General features: G+C 28.7%; 1 protein-coding gene across 1 annotated transcript; it reads right to left on the reverse strand.

Annotated features, from left to right (window-relative positions):
• Window positions 1-3,942: 3,942 nt before the first annotated feature.
• On the reverse strand, window positions 3,943-6,435 carry LOC111040345. Its single transcript, XM_022324224.1, has 3 exons — window positions 4,371-6,435; window positions 4,018-4,295; window positions 3,943-3,957 (listed from the first exon to the last, which is right to left on the reverse strand). Exons 1-3 carry the CDS (start codon window positions 6,433-6,435, stop codon window positions 3,943-3,945), a joined length of 2,358 nt encoding a protein of 785 aa, XP_022179916.1.
• Window positions 6,436-15,362: the final 8,927 nt, after the last annotated feature.

Consider the following 15,362-nt stretch of genomic DNA (forward strand, 5'->3'; position numbering starts at 1 on the left):
AAATGATTATGATCTCTTACTTTGACTAAATTATTTTTTTTAAATGACTTGAGACAGCATTCACATATTTTAACATTTTGAAATTTATTCTCTTCATCAGTAGTTAATTTATCCATAGGTATATTTATTTGATAAAGATTATAAACTTTTGTGCCTATATCTATCACTGATTTTATGAAATGTTTTGCTGCATTATGATTTCTGTACATTTATTTAAGTTATAAAAAAACACAATGTCTTACTAAACAAATGCATCTGCCGAAAGCTCTTCAAACGAAGATGTAAGTATGTTTGTACAGTAGAGCGTATAATATGTATGTGTGTGTGTGTGTAATACAAATCATAATTTGATAATTATTATAATAATAGTATTGTAATTTTATTAAATAATAGCATGAAACTGAAAGTATATCTATCGCAAAACATGTCAAAGCAAGCAGTAATAAAAGAAAAAAATGATGTAGAAACAAAAGCCAATATCAAAAAGACAAAGACAGCAGGAAAGGTAATAATTAATATTATATTATTTCTTCAATATTACACGCACGCACACACACATACCAGTGTGCGGTATCTAATGGACTCCGTATGAGTTTTAAGGCATTTACGGATTCCACCCTAAAAACCTGTTTTAGAACATTTTTGTTGACATTAAAACGTTTAGAAAAAAATAACTGTAGCAATTCTGAGTTTAAAACTTGACATTTAAAAGAAAAATGCATGCAATTTTAAGATACACTTATGACTTCTAGCATTATGACTTCCCTAACACACTTTCATACACACATGAACTCCGATGATAACTTTTTGGTAAACATTTTCACATCAAAGGGGCAGGTCCAATCGTATTGGGAGTTGGGACAATGTATGGGGAATCAAACATAAAAAAATATGATGCCCCTATTTAGTATACGTTTTAAATTGTTGGCTTCAAATTGGGTATATTGAAAAAAAAATTATATTACATTATAAAGTATAACACTTGTATAGTATTACACGCGAACTGCAGGCTGGTCAGTGGTCACTATGTCATTACTACGCCATCTAGACTAATATAATATTATTATGACGATTAAACACTAAGGGCCAGTTGCACAGTCTCTGATTAAAGTTAATCGGAGTATAATCGGCCGAATTAGCACGGTTAAATATCTGTTATAAAGTAATAAATATAATAAAACAATGAACTACAGTATCGTAGTAGTAGCCACTAGCACGATTAAAGATATAAGGTATATGTTTAATCGTGGCCACTAGCCACTAGTTACACAATGGCTGTATATCATTTATATACTGGCCGCCTGGTATTCTCTTTTGGAACAGGGTATAGTAATAAATTGTATGCGGGCAGCGCGGTGATTATAATAATATGTCAATATAATATTACGTAGTGATAATATTAAAAATAGCACCTAGGTATTACGAAAACAAGGTCCATAAAACCACAACAGCGTTCTCTCCCAATAATAACCTAATAGTCTAATATTAGTTTTCACTACGATTTTAGATAATATTCCGTCAAGTGACATCGTAGATTCGTAAACTAAAATTATATTATTCTACTAAATATTTTATTTTTATTAACTATATTACAAACGATATTATCGACTTTTTTTCCCCCCTCCTCTCGATGCGCACCTGCATAGGGGAATTGGGGCAGATTTAAACACGGGCTATGTTTGAATTGATTTATACTATAGAAGTATAGAACTAGTTTTAGTGATAAATTAGGTTGCTATAAGCATCTATAATTAAGATGATAACTGATCAGTTATTTACTGATAACCACTGACTCAAAACGATTGTTGTACAAGTGTACAACAGTACAACACTGGCATTAGTCACTACGACGTATCGAAGTCCGTTACTACCCACGTACCATGTGCCAACATCCAACTCCAACATTGAATACCTATTATTTCAAAATAATACAATTTTACCTAGTTCTCTGTTTGTGACGTCTCTCAGCCGCTGCGTATGTTTAAATTTGTGTTTTAAATACTGTTAGTATACATTTACTGTGGATAACGCTGATGAACATGAAACTATCAAAAAGAAGAATACCTACTATTTTTTCTTTTTTAATAAAAAAAACATTAGTAAACGAAGATGAGGTAAGAGCAGTGTTAGACTTAAAATTGAACTTTTTGTAATATTATTTGTTTACCTAAGTTATAATAATTATATACATTTTTTGTTTTTAATTTAAAATTTAAAACAAGAAAAAAGCAAATCAGCCTACAGTAATATTGAATCTTCTCAGGTTATTACTTATTTCAACTGAGAATAGTGACGGTTGTGATCTGCCGCCTGAATTTTCAATCCGTGTAAGTACCTACCTACTTTTCCTCATTTTGATAAAAGTTATTGACGCATACAAAATATTTGCATGTATTAATAATTTTTATATTTTTATATTTATTTGATAACTAACATTTCCATATTATAGTGCATTGCACATGAGCTTGTTATAAAATGCTTGAGTAATTATAAAACCTTAATACCTAATGCGTACTACAGATTGAATTCAAGATATGTCACAAAAATGATGTAGGTTTATTTTTACAAAGAAATATGATTTATGATGAAGATAAACATCTTGTAAGAACAACAATTTTATATCAAAAACTGTATAACTACAATAACAAAAATTATTTTAGATTCTAACTAATGTGTGGACACTGTTTAATTATAAATTTCCTATAAGCGAAAAAAAAACAAAAAATATGGCTTGAGGTTTCAGCTTGCTGAGTATAAATTTTAATCAGCTGTCATATAATCAATAGTGGAATTAGTAGTCAGCTATTAGGACAGGACAACTTGTAGTTAAAGCCTTAATGAGTGGAAAAATGCTAAGCAGGTAGTTGAAATGCTCACTTATTGCATGCTTTCTTATTAGTTACCTATTTATATGCCTATGTTGGTAGATTGTATATACCTATCTATTATTGTGTTTATATTTTCAACTTATAGTACACATTCACAAAGAAGCTATCATGAATATTTCATTTTGGATTCAGATAATTTTTAAAAATATATTATCATAAAGAATTGTTAATAAGTGAGATCGACTGGATTCCGATAGGTACAAAATGGCATGAGTTATGTTAATTATTTATTACTTTTCAATATATATTTATGATATTTTTAAAATTTTAATTAGATTATATCAAATTAAATCCAATAAGAAACGCCTCGTATCAATTATTGATTGTATAATATTGAGTGGTCGTCAAGAATTAGAGAAGCATTGCGTGGCCATAATGATTTTGGACGTTAGTAAGTAGTTAGTATTTTTTTAATCATACAAAGTTTTGTATATATTATGATTGATATTATAATTTTGTTTCATTAACCTGTAAGTAATTTATGTTACAGGTTGTAATAATTTTAAATCAAGGTAGTTTTAGAGCCATTTTAAACTACCGCAGTAATAGTGATGACTATTTAAAAAGTAATTTGCAAAAAGAAGGAAGAAATAAATTCATTTGTTCCAAATTCAGAATGAAATTATTTCAGTGTGTCGTGATGTAATTTTGACTCCGACATCTTTAAAGGTAGTATAAGAGTACAATGTTATGGATATATTATGAAGTCTCATATTATTTACACCTATGTGTAAATAATAATAACTCATTAAATTGTAATAATAATTAATTTAACAATCATATTTTGTCATAAAACAGGATCAATTGAACAGATTAACTAAGTTATCTGTTCATAATCATATACAAATTGACACCAAGGAAATAATAAATGAACTAGCAAAAAGACCTCGGTAATTAGATCTTATTTTATATATTAAACAATTTATGTTAATTACATTTTTATTAAAAATGTCCCTGCTCACAAATATGTTTAGAAAAATAAGTCTTCTAAGGGGGGAGGTATATCCCCCCAGAACAAAATTATAACTAACAAAACACCTTAGATTTAAGTAGATTAATATATTTCACACTTCAAAATAACAAATTTTTAAACAATCTATTTTAATGATTTTTTAATCATATTGGCCACCTGGAATTTAATTTTTTTCCATGGTCTTTTACCCAAAGCGGGCTCCTTTTTTATGGCTAAGAGGCAATCATGCTGCTGTGGAATTTTATGTAAAGCTATGAATTTACCAAAAAAACGTTTAAGTGCTTCCATTTCACCATTACTCCATTTAATGTAATCAACTCGAGTTTTTGTTTTTGTAACTGACGTTTGCTTTTTTGATGTGAGTTGTTTACTGGTATCTATAATATTCTCATCGTCACTCCATTCAACATCTAATGCATTTTCACCAACAGAATCTGATAACAAATAAAACATGATTATTATTCAGATAACTCAATAATCCTAATATTTTAGAGTTTATAAAATAATACCTGTAACATTTTCATTATCGTCAGAATCAGAGGAACATTCAATTGCATTGGAAGGCATCAAAAAATCATCAAATTGTTCGAGTGTTTTGCCTTTAAGTTCATGCAGATTACCGGACTCCATTGCCAGAAGTATTTTACTAACTCTACTAATTTGTAATGTTTCGTTAGGGAGTCTATAGTATTCGTTATGTATTGCTAGGTCGTGACCCATGAAATTGGCAAGCTGTTCTCTGTCATTTGTACTTAGGTTTAATAATTGAGACATTGTGGCAATATGTTTTCGGAGTTTAGTTGATGTGAGTAGTTCTGGGGCAGATGATCCACATTCGTTTGCTGCCTTCCTCAGACAATCAGAGCCACGGTAACATCCTACTGCAGTATTCGGAATCGCAAACAAGTATTCATTTTGTTTAAATACACTAGCGGCATTTCTAATTTTTAAAAGAAGATCTATAGATTCTTTCATTAAACCTGTTAATAAAACTGGAACTGCCCTTCCACGCTTTCCCCTTATTTCAAATCTTTCAAAACTTTCTGATAGTTTTATTTCTACTTCTGAAAGTGATTTTTGGATTTCTTCTTGCAATTTATTTTTACTTCTATTTAAGTAATCTATAACTTTTATTCTTTGGACTTCACCTGATCTGCGGCGGTTAAGTAGAATAATTTGGGTCAGTAAGTTTTGGCATAATATTTTGTATGTTTCATGATTTATTTCATTGTTTTCAATCAATGATTTCACTTCTTCAAGCTGATTTAATAGAAAATTATGCAAAAGTGTTATATCTTTTGCATCTGGTAAGCTGACACTTTTGTTAAATTTTTTTTTTGACAAATCTGCACATGCATTAGAAGATATGGAATATCGCCATTCTTTATTAAACACTTTTGTAAAATATTTTAAGTTTTGTAATTTTTCTTCAGGAACACCGGTAACAAGAAATTGACTTTGGAGAATATCTGCGCATTGTAATATCGAGTGTCCAATCTTAAGTGCATTTGTTGGATGGACATATGTGTTGTGTTCTTCATCATACCCACTCAATTCTTTTGCAGCTTGAACAACAGTTTTAAAATGTTTTGGAACCAAAAAATCTTTTAAATTTTTTACATCAGGTTCTAAGCCACGTAAAATTTGTAAAAATTTTGCTAGTTGTCTGAGTCTTTGTGATATGTAATTTTTTAAATGCCTTTCTCTGTGATTTTTGAGAAGTCTTGAGCCAAATAAACATATCAAATCATCACTTTGAGCAACAAAGGTAATATCATCACACTTCATAGACACAAAAACTTCATTTTGTAGTTGCGTGTGATCTTTAGCTACGTGCAATAATGTTGCACTTTGCATTAAATTGTTTCTGCGTTTTGGCAAACCATCTGCAACTGCTGTACTTTTGAACGGACATCTATTAATATGACGGTATAGTTTTTGTTTTTTAAAAAACTTAAAACAATGAGTGCATGGCAAAAAATTATTTGCATCAATTTCACTAGAAATTGGTGGTCTCCTGCCAACAATTAGTGATCCTTTGTTTTGTTCCAATACATTCCTATTGTGTTGTAAATTACCTTTATTTTTCAAAAGTTCTAGATGCATAACACGTTCTTTACTTTTTTTTGGTAATAAGATAAATTCTTTGACTTCTGGTTCTAATGCATGTTTACGTTCCAAGTGTCTTGGAAAATTTGTCTCCAATTGTTCACAAAATAGACAGAAAACCCTTTTATTTTTTATTAATTTTTTGGTAATTTGACTTTTTTTTGCTCTGTCTACAATAATTGTCTCTACTGATTCAATTGCATTATTTGTATTACCGGTATGTGATTCATTCATTAGTTCTTGATTACCTTCTTCTTCACTCTCTTCTGACTCTAAGTGGTCATGGTATGGTGTGTACTCTGGACTGTTGTAAACTTCTGTATTCGTTGAAGTGGACATTGAATCGCTTTCAAATTGATGCAAATTGATTCCTTCCACAATATCCAATATGCCAACGTCAACCGTATCAGTATTATCACCACAATGCCCATCTAATAAATATTTATATGTGATATTAAAATACATTTAAAAGTGATCCAACTCTAAGTTACATAAACTTAAGTCCTAAATACACCCTCATTGTATAAGTTTCTCTAATAGTATTTTTTTTTTTTAATTGTGATTTATTTTGTTCATAGAAAATATTTTTTTAAATCAATTTACATCTAAGACAAGTTGTAATTATGTTTATTTAATTTTAAACTCTTTTCCTATATAATAAATTGTAACACTTGTCTATTTTGTAATAAATTGTACTATATATTATTGTTTATCTCACTAGGTATTTCACATTTTGTTCTCACATTATTTTACTATTATAATCTTTAAGGTATCAATTAATATATGCGATAAGTTGACCTAAGTTGTGGTTAATTTAATAAAATCTGAACAAATAATATAGATAACAATATTTTAAAAAGAAATAAAATGATCTGAACTATAAAAACAGGCATGTTAAAATGAATCAGAGAAAAGAATCCAATAATGTGGGCTCTTATGTCTAAATTAATTTTTCAAAGTAAGGGGAAAGAACATTTATTTAGTGTATTTGGACAATATTTTTTATAGTTTCAATTCAATAATTATGCATTATACCATACATGATACATGAGTTATGTATGGTTTTATTATATAATATAATATTCAAAGAACTTTTTTCACTATTCATACCAGTATGATAAAAATATTGGTTCCTATGTAAAACACATTGTATTAACTTAAAAATAAAGACATAACTCGCTTACTAGAATGCATTACTGGTTCATCCAGTGTATGAGACAACAACTGAAAAGTTTCGCTAGTTCCTGGTGCATCAATTTTACCAACATCATTCTGATTTACAACATGGCCTTTAATTTAAAAAAAATATTATATATAAATATTTTAAATATTAAATATACTAAAAATAAAGACACAAGATGCTTACCAGAATACATTTTTGGTTCATCCATATTATGGTACAACAATTTAGAATTTTCACAACTTTCTGAAGCATCAATTTTACTAAATTCATTTTGCACTACAGCCTGACCTATAATTAAAAAATAAATACATACATGTTAAATATTAAATACAATGGAAATAAAAACATAACAATCTTACTAGGTTGCATTATTTGTTCATCCATAGTATGAAACAACAAATCAAAAATATCGCTATTTCTTGATACTTCAATTTTACCAACATCGTTCTGTTCTACAACATGATCTATAATTTAAAAAAAAAAATAATTTTATATATATTTAATAAATAATATGTTAAATATTAAAACATATAATAAAAATAAAGACACAACTTGCTTACTAGAACACATGATTGGTTCTTCCAGTGTAGGAGACAACAACTTAAAAGTTTCACTAGTTCTTGGTGCATCAATTTTACCAACATTGTTCTGTTCTACTAAATGGCCTATAATTTATAACAAATAATTACATATAAATATGTTAAATATTAAAATATTAAAATATATAATACAAATAAAGTCACAACTTGCTTACTAGAACACATGATTGGTTCTTCCAGTGTAGGAGACAACAACTTAAAAGTTTCACTAGTTCTTGGTACATCAATTTTACCAACATTATTCTGTTCTACTACATGGCCTATAATTTATAAAAAATAATTACAAATAAATATGTTAAATATTAAAATATATAGTACAAATAAAGATGTAACGTGCTTACTGGAATACACTATTGGTGGTTCATCCCTGGTATAAGACAACAACTTAGAAGTTTCGCTATTTTTTGGTACATCAATTTTATCAACATCAATCTGATCTACAACTTGATCTTTAATTTTAAAAAAAATAAAAACTTTTATTAAATAAATCAAAAATAAAGACATAAAGCACTTACTTGAATGTATAGTTGGTTCATCCATAATGGGCTTTACGGTCTTACCAGCTAAAAACTTCTGTACATTTTCTTTATCTTAAAAATTTAAATATAAAATGAAAAGGTTGTTTCTACTAACTTAGTCAATACATATTTTATATTATTTTAAAATAACTACTATATACTATTAAATAAAACAAAATCTGTAATTGTTAAGAGAAAATATTTAACCTACCTACTAATAAAATAAAATCACAATATTTTTAACTAGTTAATGTTCATTAAAACATGTATTTATTAAAATCCATTATTAACTAATATATTAAAAAAAATATAAACTTAAAAATTGTATGATAGGTGCCTCTTTACTTTACCAGCAATGATAATTTTATGTATAGTATACCTCAATGTGTAAGTATTATAGTACCTATTACTTATTTGATAATATATATTAATATAGACTACCTATTGTTATATTTTTTATAGTCTTATTGTTTTAATTATCAATATAAATTAATAATAAATATAAAACTTACTTCCTTTTTTTAGCACCTTAGCTAAATATGATTTTTTATCCACCCATTTCACCATATATTGTTTTCCAATCTCTATTTTAGATTTTATTGTTTTTGAAGGACACATATATAAAACATTATCTTCAATGTATTTAACTGCAATCCATTCTATTAAATACAATTTAAATAATTATTTATATCAAGTTCTAAGACTTTAATTTTGATAAAAATATGAATAAGTGTTAAGTACCCAAAGTAAATACAATTTATGTAAAGTATGAAACTTGTTAACATTTAGTCTACTTTATGTACCTACATATAATTAGTAGTACAACAGTATACGTAGGACATACCACATTATACGCATAGGTAGTGATAGTTTATAATTATGAATAATAATTTTTGGACTACCTATAACAAATTACTAAAATTGTTGAAAGAAATATTGTTATATTTCGCGATTTAAATATTTTATCCAAGTAAGTACAATTGATAGTTTTTAAAATAATATTACCGTGTTTCGCAAAGTAGAACAAGTGTTTGTAAAATATAGATTTATCTTAGAGGCTCGAGTATTGTTGAATACTGTTGATTAATTGTATGTTAACTTATATTCCGATCCAATGCTAAAATACACTACCTACCTATATTTGCGACCTCCAGTGAGTGATGACATTTTAAATGAGACTTTTATATGTAAAAAATATATTGTTTATGATCCAAATTATAAATACTTTTTGAATATTCGTTATAGATCAGTAATTTAAAAAAAAAAAAAAATTGTCAGTCTTAAGAAGAAGCTATAGAAAAATAGTAAACAGAAAACACCTATAGGCTATAGCAGGAACTGTTGTCTCCGTTTTACAGGTGCGTTACATAGTGGATATATTATGTTCAGTAGTCTGTTTTTGTGAAGCTTTGTTAGTTTTATTATAAGAGTGAATTAATCTATTACTAAACTTAAACGTAACAACATTTTATGAGGTTTAGCAGAAGTTTTTTTTTCGACATTTTTATTTTCATACAAGTTATAAGTGTGTGAACTATAATAATTTTAAAATGCTCATAATTTTATTTATTAAGTGTTAACACGCTTAAAAATTATAATATTATGGGGAAGACACTTCTGCCAAACCACAGATAACGTCGATACATACCATTAAGTTTAATAATATTAAAACACACTATAGTTAATATTAAAACATTTAAAACTAACAAAGCTACATGAGAACTGCTGAACTGAAATCCACTATTTTACGCACTTGCAAAACGGAGATGACGCATACGGATGTAACGCCAATAATTGATTTCTAAGCCAATAATTTATTTTTCTCATTTGATGCATAAATCTAATTGGATATTTTAGTTAAAATTGGTTTTAAAATAGCGATCGTGCAATCATTGCCACTCACCTCCCCCCAGCTCAATAAATATTTGTTGATTCCACCAAGAATGCTTCCACGTCTGTTTTGGGTAGGTACATGTAAATTCCACCCTAAATTATCAGGTGAAAAAAGGAGTAAGTGTCAAATGTCAAGTCATTTGATAAGTCAGAGTAGGTAATGCATGTACGAATTAAATTTCGTATTACATTTGAATTTAATGATAAATCCTTGCATACGCGAAAAACAATTCTGAGCGAAGATGGTCGGCAACTTATATTACTAAGTACCTATATTTTATGATTTATTTATATTATTAATTATTATTAAATTTATTTATTTTAGTATTAATACATTAGTACATCGAATTAATTTTTCCCGAAAAAATTGCATTTTAACATTTCATTGTGTGTACCTACTGTGTAGAAAATATAAAAATTCATGAAAAATTATTCAAGTACCATACGAATAAAATTGTATACCTACAACTAAATAACGTAACATCGTTATTCTTCGTTTAAATATCATAATATGTTGTAAAATGTAAACATATATAAACTTAAATGCTTAAAAAATAAAAATCGTGAATTAGGTACGTTGTATTACATTTTTAAATCTTAAGTAGGTATAAATATAAAACATTTTATCGATTTTCACTACAAAAAATTTAAAAATTTTCGGCATGTTGACGAATATCATCAAATTTTAATTTTAAACACTTATAAAAACATTATGTGATTCTATATTTTTGAAAACCTTGTATCACATTTTTAAGGTAGGTATCTACCTAATGGACGAGCTAATTGATAAAGCGAATTATTTCATATCGACATTTAAAAATCAAAAATGTCAAATATTTTTGTTTTCAATACAATGCTAATTTAAACTATTAGTGAAAAATTAAAATATCTATGGTTATTTGTTTTTAATTTACACAAAAAAACAACATTTCGTCGAATACTGGGTTTGCATAAGATTTTCAGGTTTTTCTTATTATTATTTTCTTTTACGGTTATTTTAAAAAGTACTTGGAATTTTCCTCAAAGTTAACTAGATCTAATAAAGTATCAGACGCCACCCTCAAAATTAAAAATCGAATTTGAAAAAAACGCACATCTCATTGTAAAATCAAAAATATTGATAGTTCCGCTCAGAACCCCATGAAAAACCTAGTTTTACCTGTTGGTCTGCAGGGATGGAATTTACATGCACCTGTATAATATAATATTATATTATAGAGGCAGAAATGTTGAATAAGCCAGTAGGTAACAAACATTATTTTAAAATAAATTTAATTATATATTAGCAAACAACATGTAAATTCTTAATAATATTATTTAGAAAAAAATAAGCATAGCATACCTTCAAGTTGAACATCTTTCTTCATATTGATATTCTTTGAACACTTGCTTTTACGCGTTAACATATTAAGTAAAAAGTTCACACAAATTTCAAATATAAAAATGTAAAATGTTTATTATTAATCCACAAGAAAAATATTTATTAAAATTTAAAAAAATAAAATGTTAATTAACAATGAAGAACTTTGTTAAAATCATAAACACAAGAGTAAAAAATAATTCAAACACCGTGACGAGCTGCAGGACAATAAAAAAGCCGCCGTCAACGGTCGACAATCGCAGATTGAATGATTCTATGATATTACAGAGGCTCCTCTATTACTTTTGTCGCCAATCTTACACGAAGCTCATAGGCATCGAAAAAATATGATTGGTTGAATTCGAGGGATCATGGAATAATAATTGCTAAGATGCTAGACGCGCTGTCGTCGGAGTCATATCTTAGACAGAAGAGACACGGGGGGAGGGTTTTATAATAAAAACATTCTTTTTTTATTTTTAAAATATAACAAAATAAAAAAAAAACGAGAAAAATAATAAGTGTATAAAAAAAGATAATGACCACTGTAATACTAATTATTTTACACTCATCACTTGTGACATCCAGTCTGCGATAACAATAATTATTGACAATCATAAACACGGCCTGGTTTAAACGAACTGTGCTTGAATTGAGGGATGACGCGGGGGACGAAGTCATCCCGTCTATTTTTTTTTTAAACCTAGCACGGCTAATATTATGACGAATTTGTATAAAATAATATTGTTCACTAATAAATTATTATAGACTCTGCAAAGCAGATAAATACTGCATGTACTTGTGACATCCAGTACCATGTATGTATCTTACAATATAATCGTTGTCGTGTTACAGTATGTATGAAGAGTAAGTGTAAACTAAAATGCACCTTACAGACTCCATTGTTGGAAGACACATACCTAATGCAATGCATTCACCCATGCATCGATTGCAATATCAAATATACACTACAATATTGTGACCTGCGGTGTGCAATAAAAGTCAAATTGTATGAATATTTATTTTATTTTAATATCATGAATGTGTGTAAAATAATATTGTTCACTGGTCATTATGGACTCTGCAAAGCGGATAAACACTGTGCGTACTTGTGACTTCCAGTACCAAGTAAGAATCTTATAATATAATCGTTGTCGTGTTCCAGTATATGTACGAGGAGTTAGTGTAAATTGAAATGTACCTTACAGACTCCATTATTGGATGGCACAGATCATGCCTTGTGTACCTATGCAATATCAAATACACACTACAGATGTGACCTCCGGTGCGCTAAAAGTCGTAATTTAATAAATATTCATCTTATTTTAATATAATTAAAGTGTGTAATATAATATTGTTGATGAATCATAATGGACTCTGAAATGCGCATAAATACTATACGGCTGTGTAAATTTCAATATACCTTACAGACTCCATCATTGGAAGACACAGTGCGTAGGTACCTACATTGCGTGTGAAATGCATTCACTTATACATAGTTATACATCGATGCCAATAGCCAATACACACTACAGTTGTGACCTCCGTCGTGTAATAAAAGTCTAATGTATGAATATTTATTTTATTCTAATATCATGAAAGTGTGTAAAATAATATTGTTCACTGGTCATTATGGACTCTGCAAAGCAGATAAACATTGTGCGTACTTGTGACTTCCAGTACCATGTACGAATCTTATAATATTATAATCGTTGTAGTATTACGGTATGTATGAAGAGTAAGTGTACATTGAGATGTACCTTACAGACTCAATTATTGGAAGACACAGAGCATAACCTTGTGTACCTATGCATCGATCCCAATATCAAATACGCACCGGCACCACAGTTGTGACCTCTAGTGTGTAATTAAAGTCTAATTGAATTAATATTTATTTTATTTTAATACCATGAAAGTCCGTGCGTACTTGTGACTTCCAGTAGGTACCATGAACGAATTGTATAATATCATTATCGTTGTAGTAGGTATTACAGTATGTATGAAGAGTAAGTGTACATTGAGATGTACCTTACAGACTCTATTATTGGAAGACACAGTATACTAGTGTATACAATGCATTAACCTATGCATCGGTCGCGATATCAAACACACACTACAGTTGTGACCTCCAGTGTGCAATGAAACTTGAAAGTCTATTTGAATGAATATTTATTTTATTTTAATTTCATGAAAGTTAGTAAATTAATATTGTTCACTGGTCATTATGGACTCTGCAAAGCAGATAAACCCTGTGCGTACTTGTGAGTTGTGACTTCCAGTACCATGTTCTAATCTTATAATATAATCGTTGTCGTGTTCCAGTATGTTTGAGGAGTAAGTGTAAATTTAAATTTATCTTACAGACTCCATTATTGGAAGACACAGATCATGACCTTGTGTTAGTTGTGTACTTATGCATCGAGTTAGTTGCATCATAGCTGTGACCTCCAGTGTGCAATGAAAGTCTAATTGAATGAATATTTATTTTATTTTAATATAATGAATGTGGTAAAATAATATTGTTCACTGGTCATTATGGAATGTGCAAAGCAGATTAACATTTATTGGCTGTATAAAACATAAATTGAAATGTATCTTAAATACTCCATCATTGGAAGACACAGCACTGTATATCATGTCTGAAATGTATTCACTTATACATCGATCACAATAGCCAATACACATTACAGTTGTGACCTCCATTGTGCAATGAAAGTTGTAATTTAATTAATACTTATTTTATGTCAGTATTATATAAACAATTGTTTAAAATATTTTTCATAGGTCCTTATGGACTCTAAAAATCAGATGCACACTTTATGTACTTGTGACTTCCGAAGCAGAAAAATAATTCCGAATTTATTATCGTGTTTCGTGAAGTCTTAATATTATGAGTGTAAGATCAATGTAACTTGTAGACTCCAGTGTTGGAGGACTTAAGGACATAATATGCATGTAGTGTGTAATGCGTTTTGACGATGGAAATACATATTTATTTATGATATTTTATTTATACACTAGAGGATATAAAATGTATAGAAGTCTTCCGTAAAGTATCCGCTAGAAACTATTTTGACACACTTTATGCACTGTCGTAAGTATATATACGCTGATCGCTTCCTTTGTACACCACTAACCTAATACGGTACGGTTTTCTAGACGCGACTTTCGCCACGACTAACGCTGCGTGGCTTTATATTATGGTTTTTTTACTGTGTGGTTTCCTAGACTCTTTCTTTGCATCCAATGTTAATTTTATAATAATTCCTATGTAGCTGTATGAAATTTGGAATGAAAAATCTAACGATCTGAACGATTCTCCAGTTGCTAAATACCTACGAAAATCAGATTTATTTTTACAGTATGATTACTTAAGTATCTAAAGTAACTAAGTGCATCCACAAATTTGTAAATGTATAATAGACAATTTTAAATAAAGACGGATTATTAATTATTATTACTAACTAGAATCATTAGAATACAATTTAAACAGTATTATTTTTTACACACTCCAGTGTGTCACATATTTTTGTATTTAATTTGTTATCNATGAAAGTTAGTAAATTAATATTGTTCACTGGTCATTATGGACTCTGCAAAGCAGATAAACCCTGTGCGTACTTGTGAGTTGTGACTTCCAGTACCATGTTCTAATCTTATAATATAATCGTTGTCGTGTTCCAGTATGTTTGAGGAGTAAGTGTAAATTTAAATTTATCTTACAGACTCCATTATTGGAAGACACAGATCATGACCTTGTGTTAGTTGTGTACTTATGCATCGAGTTAGTTGCATCATAGCTGTGACCTCCAGTGTGCAATGAAAGTCTAATTGAATGA

The sequence above is a fragment of the Myzus persicae genome, unplaced genomic scaffold (genome assembly GCF_001856785.1).
Source record: "Myzus persicae strain clone G006 unplaced genomic scaffold, MPER_G0061.0, whole genome shotgun sequence".
NCBI classification, from domain to species: Eukaryota; Metazoa; Arthropoda; class Insecta; order Hemiptera; family Aphididae; genus Myzus; species Myzus persicae.